The sequence below is a fragment of the Cyanistes caeruleus genome, chromosome 8 (genome assembly GCF_971803275.1).
Source record: "Cyanistes caeruleus chromosome 8, bCyaCae1.hap1.1, whole genome shotgun sequence".
NCBI lineage: Eukaryota > Metazoa > Chordata > Aves > Passeriformes > Paridae > Cyanistes > Cyanistes caeruleus.
The window spans coordinates 14,402,023-14,424,441 of NC_141708.1; the positions used below are offsets into that span (position 1 = coordinate 14,402,023).

A 22,419-nucleotide genomic window follows, 5' to 3' on the forward strand; every position below is an offset into this window, starting at 1 on the left:
TCCTCCCAGGTCTCCCAATACTTGCAAATGCATCTTCTATACACAAGGGCCAATCTTTATTTGCAGAGCAGCAGTACAGGGAATACAAACATTGCCCCATGAAGAGAACCTCTTCCCTTCAGGACATGGCAGCAGCAGTATCGCACACCAACCCAGCAAAAGGCACCACAACCCTCCCATGGATGGTCCTGCCACTCCAGAATGTCAGCACCCTCCCTCTCCAATGCCATGCAGGAAAGCAGAGGTGAGACAATTCTGGTTAGACCCTCAAAAACAGGCTGGAGGACAGATTGTGCTTTGCCTTTTGCCCAGCCCCAGCCCAGAGCAGCCAGGTGGGTACATCAGTGAAAGATGGGTCCTGGGCACAGCCAATACTGCACTGAAAAAGGTGTTCTGGGCCTTTGGCTCACCTGAAAGATGAGAACCTGATGGCTGCTGGCAGTGGCAGATGCTGGAAAGGCCAAGCCCCTGGGAGAAGGCACCTGCTGGGGGCTTTGTTGTGAGGGTTTCAGAGGCCATACACATCCCAGGCCTGGAGCAACTACTCCCAGCAAACCTCAAAGCTGCTTCCCCAGGCAGTGTGTAAATGTCCCACCCCGAGTCCTGCAGAGACAGGTGAGACCAGGCTCCTGCTGCACAGGGAGCATATTCACAAAGTTTGGGTGGCTTTTAATACTACTTGACTAAAGACTATCTCCAGAAACTTAGCATTAGCCTTCCACAACTTAAATCCACAGCAGCTCCTCAGCCTGACTTAAGCCTTATGCTTCTGGGCAGGCAACAGCCCCAAGCTTTGCTTCCCTGCTCCTGATTGAACACAGGAGGCTCAAACACACCTCAGAGATGAACTCACCCTTGCCCTCACACATGCTGCCTGCTCCTGCCTACCTGGACAGCCCACCCTTCTTCTTCCCCTGAAGGGGCAGTGGCAGCCAGTGTTTGGGGCCCAGGAGCACTGCACAGCTGTGAGAGGCATAGCCTTAAGGGCAAGCAGCGGGGGCTGCAGGGCTGGCCAGCCTCCCCCAGACCCTAGCAGTCCCAGCAGGAACAAGGCATGGGGTGCAGGCTCTGTTCGCTGCCTCACGTGTACTCTGTCTTCCGGATGTAACTGGAGGGCACGTAGCCCTGCTTCCCGTGGGCTTCGGCCAGCCACCACTCCTGATTGCCTGTGATGTCCTCAAACTGCAGGATCCTGAGTCTCTGGTTAGCTGACACACTCAGCTCATTGGTGTTTCGGCCTTTGAAGGTGTAGAGAGCGTAGTAGATCTGCCAGACAAGGGGAGAGCATCAGTCAGATGGTCACACCACACAACCTTAATCTTACACTGCACACGATGCGTGGGCTTTTGTCCTTCTCCCCAGTGACAGCCCTGGCTCCATCCTGGCCTCTGTCCACCCCCATCTGCAGCCTGGTTCTCTGTCTCTGGACGTGAAGAAAAGGTCTCATACCCCACCTCCTACCTCTTCCTGGTCAGTGCCAGGGAGGAGGATGATCCAGTCCCCTGCCAAACAAAGCAGTTAGCCCTTGGCATCCCCAGCCCATGAGGGTGGCTGAAGACTCACTTGGTTGCCTTCTGACTCGCTGTTCTCCAGCCCAGAGTCTCTGTCCTCCACCGAGGGCGTGGGTCTGAGATGTGCTTTGGTGGGGTGCCCGTTGCGAGAGCTGGGGCTGCAGCTGTAGCGGTGCTGAGATGTCACCGTAGCAGCCAGCGGGGCTGTCCTGTCACCAGAGCCAAGCTGGGGCAGACAGGGGGAGTCCACCTCCAGTGGGGACTGGTACACATCTGCTGGAGAGACAGAGTCCTGCAGGGGTTTCTGAGTGAAGGTGACGGCCGCACCACCGGGGCTGAAGGTCAGGGTGGCGTTGCTCTGGGGAGAGGAGCTGCTGTGCTCTGACTCGTTGGAAGAGTGGCTGCCCACAGAGACGTCCGACTGGCTGCGGCGGGGGTTGTAGGGCTTCAGAAAGGAGCTGTACACAAAGCCCTTCGTCACTGCAGAGGGAGAGCAAAGGAGCTCAGATTGGGGCACAGGGAGACCAGAGGAGGGGACTCAGCAAGCACCGAGGGCAGGGAACAGCCACCTACCCCCATTGTCTATGAGCCAGCGATTCTGGCTGCCCATGGGGTCCTTCTTCTTGATGACACCCACAATGTCTCCTTCCAAGAGGGAGACATCCAGGTCTTGGGCAGCGTTGAAATTGCGGTCTGCCTGGAAGAGACTCTCTGGGGGATAGCGGGCCAGGAGGGCAGCTCGGATGTCATCCGACTGCAGGAAGTGGGTTGGCTGCAGAGGAACAAGGCAGGTGTGAGTGGCTGTCCTGGGCTCTGCAAGGCCTGACACCGGGCACAGGGAACTTACCAGACCAACAAGGGGCTGCCGCCGGGCAGACTGCCGCTCCATGCTCTTCCTTTCAAAGGTCTTCCTAGGACCTGCCTGGGACTCTGGGAAGAAGGTGAAGGCCTGGAGCTGCTGGAGGACTCGACTGTGCTCATCCTGGAAGATGGCAATGAGGTTCCCTTCCCTGCCAGACACCTTCAGCAACTAGAACCAGAGCAAAATCGGGGATCCTGGTTAGGTGACAGCTGCTGGGAGAACTGGCCAAGAGCTACAGGGTAGACCATGGCAGGGGTCTGAGTCCTGCCTGAGACTTCCATCAGGCCCAGGTTTGCCGTCCTGTCTGGACTTAGCTCCAACTTGTCCTCAAACTTGTGACCTGAGATTCTCCCAGGTGAATGCTCTCCTGTCACTGCTCCAAGAGCCCTCTACACAATCCCTGCCCTGACATCATCCTACAGGAGCCCTCCACAGGTCACTCGTGGCCTGAAACCTGCAGCAGCAGCTTCACCCACGATGTGACAGGTCCCAGTGAGCCTCAGGGAGAAACCCTGCACAGACTAGTGCTGCTCTGAGCCCAGGCTGCCTGCACTGCAGGAACCCACCGACAGCAGGGGTCTGAGCTCCTCCAGGGCCAGGCGCACGAAGTCGCAGTGTGCCTCGGCATAGCCCCGCACGCAGCTGGCGAACAGCTCCTTGGCGAAGCGCAGGAACTTGGGCAGCTCGTCCAGCAGCTGGGCATTGAGGGCCTCGTAGTTGTTGCGGGCTGACTGCAGCTCCTCCAGCGTTCGCTTGTCCTTCAGCTTCTCGGCTCGCTCGGTGCAGTTGTGGAAGTCGAGGAGTTTGTCGAAGCGCTTCTGCACCAGCTTGTGGGGCCCCGCAAACATGCTCAGCAGCTGGCTCAGGGGTGAGCTCACCAGCCGCTCCGTCCGCTCTTTCTGGTGGGCAGAGGTGCAGTGAGAAGGTAAGACAAGATACTCTCTCCCACTGTGAAAGCCAGCAGATCACTCTCTAGCACACAACCTCCCCAGGACAGTGACTGTCTCCTGCTGGCACCCACTGAAGTTCCAGAGGTCCCTTCCAACAGCAGTTATTCTATAATCTTATATAACTGTGCCAGCATGGGTAAGTCTATGCAAAGTACCTGAACCATTCGCATAAAGAGCTGTAGCATTTCAGGTAGGGCTGAAAAAACATGTATCTAACAGGCACATTCATAAACTGCCAGGCATCAATGCTCTCAGGAGGGCAGAGCTAAGCAGGAATGCCCACAGCTCTTCCAGGTTACCCTCCCTGCAGCCTCCCAGGGCCTGCCCATCTGAAACAGATGCCCAGGGTGGGTCTCAAAGGGGCACAGCCTCACTCACAAAGCTGGAGAAGAGCTGGTCACTGATGAGACGATTCACTTTCTGGAACTGGTCCAAGTCCCCACTTCCTTTCTCTGTGCACAGGTCCCACATGCTCCCTGCTGCCAGTGCCTTCATACAAGCTGACTCCTGCACCAGGGAGACACAGCTGAGCCATGCTTGCTGCCCAGCAGGGGCTCCCAGGGCAGCTCAGACCACCCAACCCCACAGAGCTGAGGCAGGAGCCATGGCCAGAGGTACTGCTGGGGCACACCGCGCAGACAGGAGGGGCAGTGCATGGTGAGCCCCACAGGCTTGGCATCACACCCAGACTGCCTCACCCGGACATGCTGCAGGTAGAGGGAAAGGTCCCGGATGAAGGACTTGATCAGACGCTCCTGCATCCGGAAGTTTTTCTCTGTCTCTTCAAAGGCTTCATCCTTTAGCTGTGAGAGAAAGTGTTTCAAGGGAGGTGATGCAGGACTCAGCATCTCCCAGACTGCAAAATGTGCCCACAAGCTGGAGAGCAGAGATGGGTGGTTCACACCCTAAGCTCACTCTGCCTTGCTGGTCTGGATGGGAGCTGCACAGGGGAAGGGGTGTGGAGAGACAGCAGATATCTCTGCAGAAGCACCGCAGGGTGCAAGTGCACCTGATGCACAGTACCTGGGGTGCAAAGCCTGTGAGATGCTTGAGGTGGCTGCTCACACGGTTGGATTTCTTGATGATAGAGTGGAAGTTGAGCTTGGAGATCTTCTCCATGAGACTATCCTCATCCCCTTTTCTGTACTTTAGCACTAAAGAGATTAATATAGAAATCAAACCCTTATAAACACCCATGTCATACACTGCCTCATCAACAATCACCTCATTAGTTCTCCTCTTCCCCAAGACTCTGTAGTCCCAAGAACCCCACACATCATTACAGAATGGCCTGAGTTGGAAGTGACCTAAAAATCATCTAATTCTAATCTCTCTGCCATGGGCAGGGACATCTACTAGACCAAGTTGCTCAAAGACCCATCCAACCTGGTCTTGAACACTTCCATGGGTGGGGCATCTACAATTCTGCAGGCAGCCTGATTCAGTGCCTCGCCACCCTCACTGTAAAGACTTTTTCCTTATATTTAATCTAAATCCTCTCAGTTTAAAGCCATTATTGCATCCTATGCCCTTGTATAATACTGTATCATAACCTCCCACCCCATCCAGCACTGTGCCACCTGTTTGGTTCCTGAGATGTCCTATAGTTTGCAGACAAACCATTCAAGCTCTTCCACAGGATTATGCATAGTGCCAGCATAAGATGACATAGGAGTTGGTGTACAATAGTCCCTGGATATACAGAAGGTGCCTGTATTACTTCTTTAGCAGAAATAAGCAATCATTACAGGCAGCCTATGTCACCTCAGCTTCAGTGGGGCTATGAGATAAGACTAAAGTGTAAGATTTGCACAAACTGGGGGCTTCCAAGGGAAAACAGGGAGGGTGGCCAGCAAGCATCAAAGGGAGAAATTTTCTCCTTCTCTTCAGCCTCAGGGAAGCTACACTTGGTTACTGGGCCTAGTTTTGGTGCCTGAAGGCCATGAGAGATGTGGAAGAACCACAGCTCCTAATCCATGAGGAGAGCTGGTGGAGCCAGGTGGGTTGGACATGAGGAAACAAAGGGGGATCTGCTCACTTCAAGGGCAGTTACAAAGGTGATGGAGCCAAACTCCCCTGAGCAGTGAAAGTTCCTCCACGACTGTGGTTGCCAGTTACGGCTCAGTGGCCAGCAGACACCAAGCTCAGCACACCCATTCCTATCTCTCTGTGCCCAGCTGCTCACCCAGGTCCTTCCGACGCTTGTACTCGTTGATGTTGACATTGATTTCTTTGACTGCAAGGACAGCAGCTGTGAGTGGTGCCTTATCAGGGTGAGCCTCAGGGGTAGCACTCAGCAGCTCCATCAGCAGCAGGGGGTACCGCATCACCCTCTGCACTGGCTTGATGAGGAAGGAGCCCAGGTTAATGTAGTTTGTGCAACCCCTAGAAAGTCAGGACAAAGGAGATGCATCAGGTGTCACTCCAGCTCTGCCATACACATTCTGCCCCCTCAAACCAGTGCCAACCAGACCCAGAACTCCAATGCCTCTAAATCCACTGTACTCCCTAAATCAAGCCACCCTTATGTCCAAATTCATTGCACTCCTGTACTCCTGGTGCCCTCAGATCAACCCCGGGTTTCTGCTCCTCACTCACAGCAGGTGATACTTCCCAGCCAGGATCCTCTTCATTACAAGACTCACCTTGAAATCCCACATAGGAACAGCCTCATATTTGCCAGAGAGCCACTTGTTTCAGATGCTATTCCACCAAACAACTGCCCAGATCTGTCCTCCAGTGCAGGACAGACTGACTGCAGGACTGTAGCACTGCATGGCTTTCCTGGCTCCTTGGGGCTGCAGGCTCCCAAATCCTGTTTTCTGTCCAAGGCCTCCCCTTGCCTCATCACTTGTGCTGCCTACCTGTGCAGCCTACCTACTGCCTCTGCTGCAGTCATTCCAAAAACACCCCTCTCCTCCCAGCCATGCCTCCACAAGGCACTGTTAGAGCACCCCAGCATGCACCCAGCCTGTGGCAGGTTAGTTACAAGGGAATGGCCAGACCAACACAGACAGACAAGCAGGGACTAAGAGGAAGTACCCACTTACCATTCACTGTACAGGCTCCTGCCGGTGCACAGAGTACCAAAAAGCAAAGAAAAGCAAGGGTTAACGGGGTGGCAAGTGTGCAATTCCACAGCCAGTGTCTGTGCCTTGCCAGTGAGGCTGCCAAGGCAGTGGGCAGCCCTGTCCTCCCAGGGCAGTTACCTCCACAAGTTGGAGCCCTGGCACTTGCTGAGCCAGGCAAACCAGCTCCTTCCTCAGCAGCTGTGGTGGTTCAGGGTTTGGGGAACAAGAGCCCTCAGTCCAGGACATGCCACCTTCTCTATTGGTAGCTTCTATGCAGATTTTAAGGGTTTGCCAGTACGTTGGCATTGGGGCAGGGAGCCATTTGAACCCAGAGCCTGGTCAACTATGTAGTGCTACCATCAGACCCTCTCCAGTCACCCCCTGAACTGTCTAAACGCTGCTGACAGAGAGGCAGGGATGTTGAAAACTGATCCCCCTGTCCCAGCATAGTGGCTGCCACAGCCAGAGGCTCAAACCTGAGGCTATCCAACAGGTCCAGAAGTAGTTTCTGCAACTTCTCATCCTTCTCATAGGTTTCCAGCAGTGCGATGGCCTCATCATGGTTCTGGCAATACACCCTGTAGACACTCTCCAGCTCTGCACGCTGCATCAGGAACACTGGCCCTGCAGACAGCAGCAAACCAGGACTTAGTGTCTCCTGGTCCCCAGCTGCCTCCAAAAACATTGGTGTGTCTCTTGGTAAGACATCCAGCATCCCTGTTCCACACACAGGTCAAGACAGTGCTACTACAGCATGCAGCACCCCTCATCACCCACCAACACGGAGAGCTCAATCAGTCCAGGTCTCCCAGGGGGACTAGTGGAGACATTGGTCAGAGGAGCCACAGAGCAAAGGCACAGGCAGCCCACAGCATGAACAGCTCAGGCTGGCAGCACTTTCAGGCAAAGGGTCACGGAGAGCCACAGGCACTGTCTCAGCACAGTGATCCCTGTGGCAACACAGATCTCCTTGGCTTTGCTGTTGGACCGATGAGTGGCAATGGGGACCAGCAGGGGGAAATCCTAGTCCCAGTTATCCTCTCCCACCATTTAAACTGTTATGCCCTACCACAAACAATGCCCATCCCAGCCTTCTGAGAAAAGGTAACAGCAGAATTCATACCGATGGCATCTGCAGCCTCCAAGGTGGACAGCAGCTGCTTGGAGAAGTTAATTACCATGTGGATGTTTCCAAAAAGGCCCTCAAAGTCTATGTTCTGCATCTAGTGAATGGGAAAAGAGAAGTTCTGGATGGGGAACACGTCCCAGTTAGACTCAACAGCACCCGCCCCCCCTGCCCTCCTTCAACCCATCAGTCCTCAGCTTCACAGCAGGCACTTGGTGCAATGTCCTCTCATCACAGTGACTCCTGTACACATTCCCTTGTCCCCCAGTGCACTGAAACTCTCACTCCTTATGTGTCCTACCACAGCATCCTTCTCTTTCCCAGCAATTCCACCCCTGCCTCTGCTCACCTGGTTTTTTCTTTTTCCTCCCACTAAATCTGTCCCCATGCCAAGATCCCATATCTTATTTCTTCTGTCAATGAATTTAACCCATAACCAAACGAAGAGTTTTTTCCCTACCCCCCAAAAAATCAATTTGTGATACTTGCTGCTAAGTCTCTCACTCCCAGAAAGAATTAGGGTTCAGCAGGACCTCAAAGCAGATAGGTTTATTGCAAGAAGTGCAGGGAGCTGTGGGAGCTGTGGGAACCACCCTCCTCCCCTGAGAATAGCTCTGATTTCCTCTATGGGCTCCCATGCTGCATAGTCACCTCTGAGAACAAAGTAGACCCAGCATCCTTACCCCAATCCACCAGTGCTGCACCACAGCTTCCCCTCCTTTCCCAGCTCCTACCTGTGCCTGCTGCAGGGGCACCATGACCCTCTCCACACACATCTCCAGATCTCTGATATAGTCCCGCTCTGTCTGGAGCAGTTCATCAATAACCTTGGCCCTCTTCTCCAGCATCCTTTGCTCTGCACTCTCAGCGGCAGCCGGGGATGACTCCAGGGATGGTGTCTGGGAGGACAGGAGAGTCATCTCTGTAAGACAGATAAGCGAGATCAGCATACTCCAGCAAAGACGCAAGGACAGGAGACAAACAGCACCTGAATTGCTACACATGTAACCTCTGAGACTGAGAAACAGCACTATTGAGAGGCCAAGGGCCTTTCAGAGGGGCCATCCCCAGGGCTGGAGGGAGAGCCGGCAGCTCCCACAGCCCTCCCTCGCAGCACCAGGAGCTCCACAAAGCCTTGGCACGGGCGCGGGGGACAACGAACCTGCTCTGCCCGTGTGCCGTGATGCCGGCCGGACCTGCGTCCTCTCCCACCCCGCTCTCCAACTCCGCGGCTCCGGGAAGCTTCAGACACGGAGGGAAACCCCCGCTAGGCAATGGCGGCCGCCCCTCCCTCAGGCTGGGAACAGGGTCTCCATTCTCCAGGCCCGGGGCATTTCCATCTCAAAGGCCGCGGAGGGCCCTGGGCACCGCAACCGTGCAGCGGCCGGCAAAGCCTGGAGCTGGAGCCCGGCCAGCGGGGCCGGACAGGGCCGCCCCGCCCGCAGGGCCCGGGGCTGCGGGCCGCCCTCCTCCGCCCCGTCCGGACCCCCGCAGCCGCCTCGCCGCCTGGTTTTCCGTGCCACCTGCACAGGGGCCCAGCCCCCTCTCGCTTCCATTGAGACATTTTATCCCCCCGCAGATTCCTGGGCCCCGCCGCTCTCTGCCCCACCTGCCTGCTTTTAGAGGCTGTGCCCTCGGACCGAAAGCACGGCCACTGCTCCCCCCGCGCCCGGGAGAGCCCCTCCCCGACCCCTGCCTGGTCACCCCTGCGAGGCCAGCAACCATCGGGTCTCCCTCATTTCAGGGCAGCACGGAGCCCCTTGCAGCGCCAGCCTGCCTCGGGTACCCCATCTCATGTCAATGGCTGTTTCCACAAATCCGCCCTACGGAGCCCCAGCTGCCCTCCCTCAGCGGAATTTTTTTAGAGTTGCAGACGTGCCCCAGCTCAGGCGTTTCTAGGAATGTTTTTGCAGGACAGGCACTTCCAGATCGCCAAGTCCCTGACCTCTCCGATAACAGCGTCAGACAACTGAGGCTCAACCCTGCATAATCCCAGAGACACCCAGCAGGGCCTGGGACTTATCCTGATACCACAGCACTGACTGTGCACAGCCCAAGAGCCCCCCATGCTCCCAGCCGCTTCTGCAAGCAGCCCCCAGCTGTGCTCTGTGGGGTGATGGCAGTACCCAGCACGGCACCATGAAAGATGGGATGGGAAAATTGCTCCCTCTGCCTAATCATCCTGTCCACTGCTCCCCCAGACCGGGGTCTTCACACTGTAACAACTCGAGAAAGAAAAGACACCCAAGCTGCGACACTTACTCAGTCCACGATTACCTGAAACCATACCAGCCCTTTCGGCCCTTCCCACTGCTCAACAGCCAGGAGCATCAGCACCAAACAGCAAGTTCTTACAGCTACCTGGGCTGAGGACAAAGCACTGCACTTCTCTGCAGAAAGAACAACTTCAAAATCATTCCCAGTGCCACCCCAGCAAATGGGAAATCCAGCTGAAACACAGATGCCCTCAATGTGGGAGGAAAGATGAAGATACTCGTCTCTCTAAGCTGGCATCTCTGTTGTCCTGCCTTGAAATCTAGCCTGGGGAGAGGCCAAACAACCAGCTCCATGGAAGAGGAGTCAGTGACACAACCAGCACTACATTTAGTAGGCAATCACTGGGAAGAAAGGGCCTCACTGATTCCTACTGGCAATTATCCTTAAGACTAACCCCACCAGAGCCTGTCCTGGCTTTCCAGCAGTCCCCCAGTGATTATCAACTCAAATGCAGCAGGATTCCGCAAGGAGGGCCTCGAAGCAGATGCTCGGTTTTACTGGTTTTGCTATTTTCATTTCCACAGCATCTGCAAAGTCTCAGCAGCAGACTGGGCCCTGCTGTGCAAGGTCCTCCAGCAACACCCACATGGATTATCCCTAGACACAGCACTCAGAGCCCGAACAGGATATGAGCAGAAAAATGTACAAGAGGGACAACTAAACACTAAAAGAATACAGTCAGCAGGTCCTTGTGGCTCAGAGAATTAATGAAGTAACAACAAAGGAGTTATTTTAAAGGAGGCATGGCATTTGCTTTTCAGGAGAGCAAGCTCAAGTGGGAAGACAACCTGGAAGAAACAGGAAGGTGTTAATTTGCAGTGCAAACAGGTGTGTAAAACCCAGTGGGGGTGGGTGAGATGACACTACTGCATGGGGTGGGCTGGGAAGAATTTTGAAAATGAAGACAAGCCAAAATCACAGCCAGATTTGGGAAGACAAATGAAAAAAGATTACATTTGCTTTGGTCAAAGAACAGGATTTTATATTTAGCCCCACACAAAATGCACACCACACACTAGGTTTTGTACAGGACACCTGGGGAGTTTACTGCACCACCAAACAACCCTGCTGTGCTCCCAGCCTTAGCCATAGCCAAACTGCTGTCACACCATGTGTTTGGCTCCAGCTCCCCAAAACAGAGCTGGGGATGCCCAGCTCTGCTGGCAAATACAGCAGTTCCCCACGCTCCACAAAGAAAACCCCAGGCAAGTAAATCTAGGTCAGGAGCTTATAGAAAGTACCCTGCAGCAGGGATTCAACCCACACTTGTGAGATTGCCAGCTCTGTAACACCCTTCTTCGGCAAGCCTCAAGTCCCTGCCTATGGCAGGGAAAGGAAAACCTTCCCTGCACAGATTTTAAGCCCACCGTAGTCATCAGCTCAGCCTGGTTGACCTGGCACAATGCTGAACATCAGTTTTACCCACTTACACTGTATCAGTATTTGCATGATTTTGAAAAAACACAAATAATTCTCCTCTGGCCTACTTGCTCTTTCTGAAAATTCAAGATTCCTTCAAAAACAAGGCTGTATCGCAGTCAAGTCTCCTAGAACTCTTGTTTATCACTAGCCCAGCATCCTCCCTCAGCAATGAACTCAAAAGTTGTCCTACCTCTTTCCAAACACTTTCAGCTCAAAATATTCAAATACAGAATTTATTTGTAATATTTGGCTCTTATATCTGACCAATATGTATTACTTAGTGTTTGTTTCTGATGCACTTAAAAACTGTCAATTTTTGTATTTCATGCTATCTCTGTTAATTGTCAGGAATTTATTTTTTCCTGTTTGTCACACATTCTTGTATGTCTAATAGCAGCTTTCCCTAAATGAGGCTTACCAAGCAGGTAACTAAACCCACCAATTTCACTGCCGTGGATTTTGGTCATCTATTTTAAACACATCTCCATTTTGCTCCATAGATTTTCTATTTAAATGTTACCTTTCAATTTGACTCATCATGTCCATCAACTCTGGAGATGCTAAGACAGACACCACAGCTTGAATGGGCTTTGTTGGCCTGCAGCAATATGACTCTTATTTTTAATGAAGCCACCAAATTCCAATCCAGTGACAAATCCAAGTTTACCCATGACACAGTTGCCAAACAGGCATTCAGAAATACATTTCCAAAAACAACGTTCTCAATCACAAATTTCAGAGATTCTGTTCTCCTGTTTCTTCTCGGTTTGATGGTCTGAGACAGGAGCACCTGTTTTGTGCTTTGCTAGTAAGCCAAGCACCCCTGCTGGACCCATGAGAGATCCAACACCAGCTGTATCCCAGTCCTGGCAATGAGGTGTGAAGATGGAGCACACTCCCGCTGCTGCCCTTCCTGGGGAGGCTGTGATTTGCTATCGCAATCACACGGCTCCTCCTGCTCGTCTGAGAAATGCCAACGACATCAGCTTTCTTCCAATTAACAAAAACTTTAAATTGTTACTACCCAACCTCCTAGTAGGAATACGCATGCAATTAGAGGTTTTCCCTGCCCCACTCTGGGAGCAGAGTTGACCCACAAAGAGCAGAGCCTATGGGATGCGTGTCCAGCCCGCTGCAGGGCTCAGCCAAAGGTCTGCATGGCCCCGCTGCTCCCCTCAGGGCTCACCTGGCAGCATCCCGCTAACGCTCCCGGCACAGCAGCGCCGCGGCAACCCCAGCAACCTCCGGTGGAGCTGCACCCCGGGCCCGGGCCCACAGCTCAGCACACTCAAGCCGTGACTCAGGACAAAACAAACCAGCTGCAAATATCTGAAGTATGTGGAGGCCAGGAGGGGAGGAGCCACTGCCGACCATGAGAGGGGAGGCGGTGAAACTAGGGCAGGGAATAATTAATCTGAGCAAAAGGCTAAACTCGCTGCCAGAAGTAGGATCTGGCTGGGGTGAAAACTCTTACTCCACACATTGGTAATGCACCAGTGAGCTGAACGGGGGCAGAACAGGGATGCTTCTCCAGGGCCACTGGAGCTGCCTGGTGTCCCTAACATGTCTAATGCAGAGACTGCTTGGTTGGGATGTCTCTATGTTGGATAAGACCAAAAACGTGGCCCCAAACAGCCTCTGGTTGCCCAGACAGCCCCATGGCATTCAGCGGGAGCAGAGGAAGATTCCAACCCTTGACACGGAAAAAAGTGAAGTAATGATGGTGTGAAAGAGCTAAGCTGCTAAAGCTGAGGCAGGGCATCAACAAAGATGTGAGAAAAATTACTGATGGAAAAAAGAATGAAAGTTGGAAGTTCTTTAAAAGGGCCTTTTAAATAGACAATCCAAAAAACATAAAGAGAACAGTACTGATGAAAAATCTATCCTGCATCTGTGCTTCAATAAAGACAGCAAATATACATATATAAATGAACATAGAAAGCCATATAATAGATAATAGACACACCAGGAACTCTGAAGCACAGAAAAATGAGAAAAGAAAGACATCAAGAAAAATCCATGGATGGTAGAATTCACTTTTCATCTTTTAAATAAGGAAATAAAATGCTACTTTATAATGGACCTTTATTTCCATCCAGGACAAAGGACACCCTACAATGACACAATCCCACAAGCAGGCAGAGAGAGTGCAATTTTTGGCAAACCTAGCAAAAAGGTAGAATTATATAATACATTTTATGCTTATTTCTTTCTAAAAAAACCAAAACAAACAACAACAAAAAAACCAAGACCTTGAAAATCCACTGCCAGTTGAGTGGAGACTATCCAGAAAAGAAGGCATTTCTAAACAGTTTCTCCAGAGACTGTATTTAGTTAATCCCACATAATAAAGTAATAGAGAAATCACTGCTGTCATGTAGAGAAATGAAAATCAATTCAACAGGTTCACAAATAAAGATGAGGCATATGAGTCACTGAGTGATCCAGGGTACCCTGAATAAGATGGAATTATTAAAACCAAGCATGTTTAATGCAGACAAATGCATTAATGTATTAATGGGAACTAGAAACGTAGCCACATGCAGGACTGTATTCTGGGCAGTAATTTTTTGGCTTGAACAGACAAAATTCAACAGGAGTTCCCTGAATGTTGCAGAGAACCACTGAGGTTTTGGATGAGGGCACAGGAGCATAGCCAGGTAAACTAGTGCTGATACCCACCCAGAATGCCTCATCCAGCTCTGAAATCCACTGTTTTTAAAATTGAAAAATGGGTGAGCATCAGGAAGAATAAACACTTTAAGGTCTTCCTGTGAGTCTTTGACATGGGTATTTTAAGACTCCATTCACTACAAAGAATTGAAGACTGAAAAATTACTTAATTACAGTATCTGCCAGAGAAGAATATCCATCAACTAAAAAGCTCTAATTTAGAGAAAAAGGTCAGGGTTCAGAGCTGAAATGCAACACATTAGCATGCAAAACCTTTAAGAATGATGGTGACTAAGCAGCAAAACTACAACAGGTGGGTTCTCCTGTTGATGTGTCAGGCAGTCACATCTGAGTCTTATCCCAGAAGGGGTGCTCTAAGCAAGTAGCTGTCACCCAGTTACACTGTACAGAAATCTGTAAGAAGTGTGATAACTCTGCTAACAGAAAAGATACTCTCTACTGGCTTGGAAGTACTCAAGGCAGGCTGGATGGGGCCCTGGGAAACCTGATCTAGTGTGTGGCACCCCTGCCCATGGCAGGGGCATTGGAAATAGGTGTCCCTCTAGTTCTCTCCCAACCCAACCCAAACCATTCTATGATTCTATGATCCCTACTGGGGCTTTCAAGTACCTAATTCTGTTATTCAGTAGATGGAGCAAGAACCTGTTAGAGAAGTAAACAGCATTAGAAAAGGTGCCTGGAGCACACACTGAGGGAGAACCAGAGCTGACTTTTTCCTGCCAGCTACATAGGAGGGAGTCTGCTGCTAAGCACAATGAGAGCTCTTTTAGGGAGGTGCTGGTGGGATCTTACATTAAGGCAGCTACAGCAGTGAAGTATTACATGACAAGGAGGGCTATGGCTGGTCCAGCACTGTGCCCCAGCAGGGCAAGAGGAGGAAAGTAACAGACAACTGCAGCCAGAAAGAGGCCACAGGATAGACTGACAGTGTTTGAACTTTCATCTCTCCTGTTCTGCTGTGAGACACTGGTGCTGATGATGAGGGCATCCTGCCCTGCACTTCTCATAGCTACTCCCGTGCCCCTGATGGGCATGCCACAGCGGGGAAGAATCCCATAACTCTGAAGAGCATAGGCCTTCACTTGGCATCAGTCTGTTCCTTCAACTCTTGTAAAAGCTGGGGAAGCCAGCACTGCTCCAGCCTCCTAAGGCTTTGTGCACAATTTCCCATCCCACTCTGTTCCTGGCTTCCTCCTGGCTCCCTGCTGCCCTTTGGACGTCTTGGCACTGCAAAACCTCTCCCTTTCCTCACCCCGGGGACAGAACTGAGCAAAGTCCCACCCTTATAGGGTGGCGTTAGAGTGCAGAAATGCAGCCATTGGAGCCTGCTTAATCAAATATCTCCAGAGGACAGATTTCATGCTAAGGCAAAAAGTAGTCACTGCCTCCAGCTTTGCCATCACTTTGGCTGTTGCACAGCTTTCCTTTCCATTCCAATCCCACTTCATGGAGGGTTCACACACACACAGCTACATGAGACAGATGCTGGCAGAAAGGGCACAGGAACAAACAGGTTTTAAGACACACAGAGGGCCGTCCATCAAGAAGGGCTCCTTCTGTCCCTCTGCCCAGACCCCAGCACCTTGCTGTCACTTCCCCTCCCCCCACCAATGTTCTTGCAACAAGCCCAGCTGCACAAATCTGTCCGCAGCTGACTCTGACACAGCCACAGCCACAGTGTCAACGGGACGATTTCACCCATGCCAAGACAGTCTTAAGCCTTTCACTTTGGTAATTCTCCAGCTCCAGGGTGCTATTTGATGGGACTGGAGACCTGGGGATGGCCTGGGGACCCGGAACACAGGACATGCAACTGTTGTAGCACAGGCAAGGGACCACTGCAGTACTGCGGGGTGACAATGCAAGAGATTCCCATTGGTGACAGCCCCCCAGCATGCAGCTGCCTGAGTGTCCTGCCCAGGTGAATTATACAACTCAGAGTACTTGCTCTCTGCGTATGTCTGAGTGCTACAACAGCTTCCTCTATTTCCTGCTTTGTGCTGCCTTTGAACAGCTGCCATACTCATGCTCAGGGTCAGGAATTGGTTCCCACACACAGAATCTATTCATGATGGGTTATAAACAGGCAGCGGGAATAACCCCAGCATTTCACCCTTTCCCTCATGAAGAACCTCCTTAGGGCCCTGAGAGAACAGACAAACCAGGGCCACAAGTTTTAGGGTGTACCCAAAACATGCAGGAGCAATGGAAAGAACAGCCTTGGGTCTGTGCCACCTCCCAGGTGGGCCTCCACAAAATCCCCTACAGAGGTTGCAGGACAGGGGCTGACCATGATGCTCATTTCAGTAAGTCCCAGGGAGGAGCCGTCCTGTGACAGCCTGTCTGTACTGGCCACCCACGTGTAGCAGACTCCCAGTGCTGCCCTGGTGCCAGGGCAGAGTGAAGGCACACCCTAGAGAATTGCCCACCATTTCCCTGTGTACCTTGCTTTTTCTTCCTGGTCTGCACAAACTCTGAGTGCCGCAGGGCGCTGGGAGCAGTCCGTCTGTAGAAGCTGTTTCGCTGCAGCACCGAGCCCACCCTGTTTTCTTCCTCAGCCTCCTGCTCCCAGACCTGGCTCCAGTCTGGTCGGCCTCTGCGTACCCTCGAGTGCTCTGCTCCACTGCTGCTCTCGGCTGCCATCCCAGCTTCTTCTTCCAGCTCCCCACAGCCATCAGAGTCCAGGACACGTGTCTTGAACTGTGTGTAGCAGGTACCTGACCCCAGGTTCATGCTACCATCTCCCAAGGACCTGACTGCAAATGCAGGAACTTCACAACCTCCGTCTGGACTGCTGTGGTCCATGACATGGCCTTTGGGTGTTCTGTGCCGTTCAACGTCTTCTTCATCTGCTTGGTCCCTCATACCTACACGTGCCCTTTCCTGCTCTGTATATGCCCTAGGGCCTCCATCATCTCTATACCACTTTTCCCCTTCCCTATATACTTGACTGCCTCCATCCTCTCTATACTGCCTTCTCCTCTCCCTATACTCCCCAGAGTACCTCTCTTGCCTGTGCCACAGTTCCTTTTTCCTATAATACCTTCCATCCTCACTATAGTCTCTAGGATCTTTGTAGTCCTGATACCACCTTCCCCCCTCCCTACAGTCTCCAAGGCCTCTATCCTCACCATACTGCCTTCCTCTCCCCCTGTACTGCCCAGGTACTCTGTCCTCTCTGTCCCGCCCTCCTCCTATCTCAGAACTGCAGTTTCTGTATTGAACACCCTCCCTCTCATACACCCTGTAGTTTCTATCCTCTATATCCTGTCTTTTGCCTTTCCAAACATTGTCTGCTCTCCTGCAGTCCATGTACTGCATCTCTCCCCTCCAAAAACCTCCACAGTCTCCATTCCTGCTCTGTTGGTGCACAGAGACGTGCTCCTGTCTCCTGGAACTGTCCCAGCCACCGTCTGCTCCTCGGCTGCCCGGGTACCGCTTCCTTGTCGCCCCGTGTCCGTCATTGCAGCCAGCCACGTCCTCTCTCCGTGCAGCACAACAGTCCTCATATTCCCAGCTGAGGAGCCGCGGTTCCCGTCTCGGACTCTCCATGCAGTGTTTCCTCTAGGGACAGGTGCGCATAGTCCCGTGGGGTGTGGCGCAGGGGCCGACTCCCCTCACTCTCTGCTCCCTGAGCCCAACCCAGGCTGACGCCGCTTCTCCACTCTGACCCAGCACTCCCGTCCCAAGTGAAACGCAGGTGCTGCTTCCTGAAACCAGCCAGCAAAGGCACGGGCCCAATCGCTGGCAGCGCTGGCCTCCTCCACCTGCTGCCCAAAGTAATCAGTAACCAGCCCCGAGCGAGGAGGGGAGCCAGGCTGGGCAGGCTTTCACTGCCCAAACCGGCTCCACGGCTTTGCCAAAACCTCTCCGCAGGCAGCTCTGAGGCAGGGAGGAGGGCACTGGAGCATGCAGAGGCCCTGCCTCGAGACCAATGTCCTCAGGGAAGGGAAACAGAGCATGTGTGAGACCGCAGGAAGCCACAAAGCAGATGAGGGACACCAGATCTTCTATCCCATCTTCTTCTTCCCGCCCCTGATGGCATGGAGAGAACAATGTAGCCTAGAAGAGGTTGGGCTCTGCTCCACACCTCCCTGGGGCAAACCGAGGCCTTCAGGCTGCCCCTGGCTCAACCCTGGTGCTCAGCCCATCCTCTTCCCAGCCCTCACCCACAGTTACACGAAGATCAGGAGAGGAGCTGCTCTCTGTGAGACAGACCAGTGCCTGCACACAGTGCCATGCAGTCACAGCTGCACGGCTCCCTGCTCCAGGGGGAACAGCTGGTCTACCCGCTGACAGGAGCAGCCTTGAAGGGATTACTTGGGTCATGGAGTCTGGGGCCAACACACAAATTAAGTTTCCAGAAGGCTACAGAAATACACACTCCAGTAATGCCACTTACCACAGGCCACAACATATCCCTAATTTCCATGCCAAACACAGAACTCCTATAAGAAACCAAGAGAAAACCAACAACATGCCTTTGACAGTGAGCATGAGCCTGTGGATGTCATCCGTGTCTCAGGTTCTTGCAACACTTGTTAGGAACACAGAGGCCATGCTCTCAGCTGGTAGAAGACAAAAATAAAACCAATGGATTCTCCAACTGCAGGAGGGCAAGCGCTAATCCTGCCCTAGCCTGGTGATCAGTGAAAACCCCATGTCTTCACAAGGCACACCAAAAAAGCAACCTGATGATTTTAAACATCTACTGTAGAAAATGACATATTTTCTACTTTTCCTTTGGCTTCTCAAAAGATACATTGAGGAGTTGGATTCCACACTATGAACTACTCCCCCTGTAAGACTATGCCTGCTCTGCTCTCGTTGCTGGTCAAAGCTTAGTGAGAGCTTTTTTGCCTCCAGTATCTTCATGTTCCCCTTACAATGGTAAGGCAGAAGCCAAGCTTCAGGCATGGCACAAACACATTTTGCTGAGCTGATGCAACACCAAGTTACTGTTCTGCCTGCTGCACTAGAGCTGGGCTAGCAAAACATGCTCTCTTGGCCACACTCAGATGTGTCAGCTTGGGTAGGACACACCTTTATCACAGGGCTAGAAGTCTCTTGAACTGGAGAAAAATCCGCTAGGACTACTTGAAAAGATACTAGCTTGAGGATGCCTCAGGATAGTGCATTTGTTCTTACCTAAAACTTCCAGTTCCAAGAACCAACCAATTCCACAGGATCAGTTCTCTGCCAGGAAGCACTGGGACAGTAGGAGACATATCCCAGTAAGATCCATCTCATCAGAAAATTTCCTTTAAGATTCAGCCTAGATTTTCTTCTTCCTACCTTCAAGTTATTTCATCTAACTTCAAATCCTCTAGGCCTCCTTCCAAGCATCCCTTTTGCACACCACTGATGTGGAGGCTGTTTGTCACCCTGTTTTCCTGGTGTACCCATATCAGCCTTCATTCCCATGTGCTCTGCCTCCAACACTATCATGCAGCCAAGTGCTGGGGCTCCCCAGCGCTGATTAAGCAGTGGGAGGATGGAGGCAATGAAGTCAGAGTGAGTAACTCCCAGGCAGGAGTTGGCATTTCACTCCATCTCCCGCATGCAGTGCCCACATTTCCTGCACGTCGTGGGTTTCAGCAACAGAACTGCAGTGTCAGAGCTCTTGGGAGAAGCCTGGGAAGGGACTGTGGGAGAACATGTATGTGATCCCATCTTTTCATTTGTCTACTGTAATATTAAGTGTAACATAATTAACAGCACTGATCTTTACATGGCCTCTTCAGATTTCAGAGACCAAATGTGCTGATATATTCATGGGAAATTCTTCTTTCCTGAGTAATTTTTTCTGGGGTGCAAGAACAAAAGTCACATTTTCAGCTACAGATATGCCACAGTTGTAAGCTCTTTGTTGCTGTTACCAATAGAACAGTGCTATTTTCTTGTCCTGGACTCCATGGATGGCAGGAGCACAGGGACAGGCTTTACTTTTAGGCCCACTAATCCATCCCACTCCCAGATCAGGTTCAGTCCCCTTCTGAGCACCCCTTCTCATATTTACAACAAATCCCCACAGGTCTGTATCAGCATGAGAGCAGAAACCACAGGAAACCCAGTGCCCTGACAGGTTGAGGGCATCCACAGCACAGACATCAACTCAAATCTCAACTGCAGGACCTCTAGCAAAGTCACCCTGATGTTGCTACGCACTCCCCTACAGATAAGAGGGGCTGAGGTAGTGAGGTTGGAACTGCAGCAGAAGTGGTTTTGCTTTCCATCATGGACATACTGGGAGTGGATGAGGTGAAGGCTCTGGATATATGGAGGGGCTGGAAGAGGAGACTGGAGAGTTGGAAGGAAAAGGGGGTGGGGAAGATGAGACAAAGGGATATCCAAAGACACTGTAATTGTCAAGGCAAAGTTACGATGATTTGTACTGCAACAGTGCTTATGAAATTATCAAAATCGAGAATTAAAGGGTATAAAAGACTGCCTTCAACAGTGTAAAACAGCAGAGACACCTATGCTCCTGAAGCATTCCCCATCCCATGCTGTTGTAGACTCACCTCTCAACTCCTGCAGCTCCATGCTGAGGCTCTCAATGTTGGAGTCACAGAAATCAAGGTTTTCCATGGTCTCTGCTCTCACCAGCTCATCCTGCTGCTCCTCCAGCATCAGGCTTAGCTCGGCACGGGTCTTGCTGTACGCCTCCAGATCTCGCTCCACCTCTCCAATTCTAGTCAGCAGGATGGAGCTGGAGGAGGCTGATCCTGCCTGTGTCAAGTCCTCACGTCCTTCCTCCACCCGCTGCTCTGGGGTGCTGGGTTGAAGCTGTGCAGGGGCCACATTTTTCCTCTGGTTGCTGGATGGAGGCCGGGGCGCAGGCCGGGAGGGTTTGACTGAGAAGGCCAGAGACCCACCTTTGGACACTTGGCCACCCTGCATGTGCACAGCAGCTGTCGCGAGGCTACTGGGCCGAGGAGGGGGTGGCCTCAGGGCCCTTCTCCTCTCTGCCTGCCTGGAGTGGGACACTGATTCAGGAGACCCCCGGACAATGTCCTTCTCAGAACTGTAGTCCAAGATAGAGAAGTGACGGGAGACCTTGTCCTGCTCCGCACCAGTACTTGACAAACTCTTCTCAAACTGGGCCAGTTGCTCTGTCAGTTTGGAGTCCAGGTCTATGCAGCTGTCCCCCTGCACTGCTGTAGTGCAATCCCCCCAGCTCCCAGCCTGTGTGTCCAGGTTCACCTGGGCAGTTCCTAAACTGGAACAGAGTTTGGACTTCTCCAGTTTACTGTCCATCCAATTGTCTAGGTCCTGGGTCCTGCTTTGGCTCTCCTGGGGCTGGGATGCTGCCCAGCTATTAGGAGATGAAATTGCCTGGCACCGGCCAGGATCCTGGGGGAAGTGGGGAGCCTGCAAGGGCACAGTGGGGCTGTCTCCATCATGCTTAGGGCGGGGTTGAGTTTCTGAGTTTCCTTGGGTGGCTGAAATGGTCCCTGCAGACTCCAGCTCACCTGCTTGGCCAGGCCTGTTGCCCTGTGGGGGAGGCAGCTGAGCAGAGGGGAGAACGCCATTGACTGTCTTCACGTGGTTAGAGGGGACTGAGCCCACCATGTCTTCGGAATGTGGCTCTTGGTGTCCTGTGCTGGGAGAGGCCTGGTGCTGTCTCAAGCCAGTGCCAAGAGGACCCTGTGTCCTCCCTGCCTTGTGAGACAAAATGGTGGCAGACTCAGGGTATGCAGCCAAGTCGTCCTCCTTTTCCCTGCTATCTTTCCCTGGCAAAGACGGAGTTTCAGAGCAAGTGCTTTCTGGATCTTGATGGATGGCCAATCCACAACTGCCTCCACCTTGCAGATCCCCAGCACTCACCTTTTCCCTGCAAGCCTCAGAGGCTTCCAGCCTCACAAATCTGTGTGGAAAGATGCCACGTTTTCCTCTCAGCTCCCCCTCCAGCCAACCATCCTCCAGAATGCCTACAATCCGAATCCTGTCACCCACATCAAAATCGAGTTCCTTGGACTCCAGGGCTTGGAACTGATAGAGTGCAACACCATAAGTACTCCCTGGCTCCTTGTCATCTTTGGGGGGCATCTCTACTGTCCCATTGGTGTCACAAGTCTCTGTAGGCTCTGGATCCACTGAGACTCCTGGTGCTCGCAGAGGAGTAAGCAGTTCCACAAAACCCTCTGGGAAGATGCCCCTGCAGCCTCTGAGCTCACCCTCAAACCAGCCAGGTTCTGGGACACCAACAATGTTGATCACATCCCCTTCCCTGAAGTCCAGTTCCTCCTCCAGCTGAGCAGACAGGTCCATCAGGGCCCGGGCTTGGCCCAGTGAGTAGGCTGGCACCTCCAAGAGAGTGCTCTGTGACAGCTGACGTCTCCGAACTGAAAGGCACAGCTCCCTCACACATGATGAGGGGAAAAAGCCCTTGGAACCCCAGCTGCTTCGGCCCTGGAGCCAGCTGGAGGCCAAGGATCCTCCCAGGATCACCAAGTCTCCTGTAGAGAATGAGACACATCAGTTCAAAACTGCTCTCATTATT

The 22,419-nt window shown here is 52.4% G+C and overlaps 1 protein-coding gene and 1 long non-coding RNA gene across 34 annotated transcripts in view; one reads left to right on the forward strand and one right to left on the reverse strand.

Moving 5' to 3' along the window:
• Positions 1–34: 34 nt before the first annotated feature.
• The window catches only part of DNMBP (dynamin binding protein), a 33,768-nt gene continuing 11,383 nt past the window's right edge, over positions 35–22,419 (reverse strand). For 8 of the 33 annotated variants that reach the window (XM_086900732.1, XM_086900739.1, XM_086900735.1 and 5 more), the window contains exons 4-16: positions 20,438–22,375; positions 8,255–8,442; positions 7,518–7,617; positions 6,855–7,018; positions 5,509–5,708; positions 4,347–4,477; positions 4,022–4,126; positions 3,702–3,830; positions 2,940–3,272; positions 2,359–2,541; positions 2,085–2,283; positions 1,564–1,991; positions 35–1,266 (exon numbers count right to left, since the gene is read on the reverse strand). In XM_086900732.1, the coding sequence (XP_086756858.1) occupies positions 1,081–1,266; positions 1,564–1,991; positions 2,085–2,283; positions 2,359–2,541; positions 2,940–3,272; positions 3,702–3,830; positions 4,022–4,126; positions 4,347–4,477; positions 5,509–5,708; positions 6,855–6,955 (1,995 nt within the window). In that variant the 5' untranslated portion in view covers positions 6,956–7,018; positions 7,518–7,617; positions 8,255–8,442; positions 20,438–22,375 and the 3' untranslated portion in view covers positions 35–1,080. Of the gene's footprint in view, positions 1,267–1,563; positions 1,992–2,084; positions 2,284–2,358; positions 2,542–2,939; positions 3,273–3,701; positions 3,831–4,021; positions 4,127–4,346; positions 4,478–5,508; positions 5,709–6,373; positions 6,392–6,854; positions 7,019–7,517; positions 7,618–8,254; positions 8,443–8,529; positions 8,994–9,129; positions 9,437–12,405; positions 12,601–16,357; positions 22,376–22,419 lie in introns of those variants that run through there. The other 25 variants (XM_086900719.1, XM_086900723.1, XM_086900721.1 and 22 more) reach the window with 20 other exon arrangements.
• On the forward strand, positions 8,685–13,587 carry LOC147651880 (uncharacterized). Its single transcript, XR_015290137.1, has 2 exons — positions 8,685–10,625; positions 11,720–13,587. It is a non-coding gene; the product is annotated as an uncharacterized LOC147651880 (long non-coding RNA).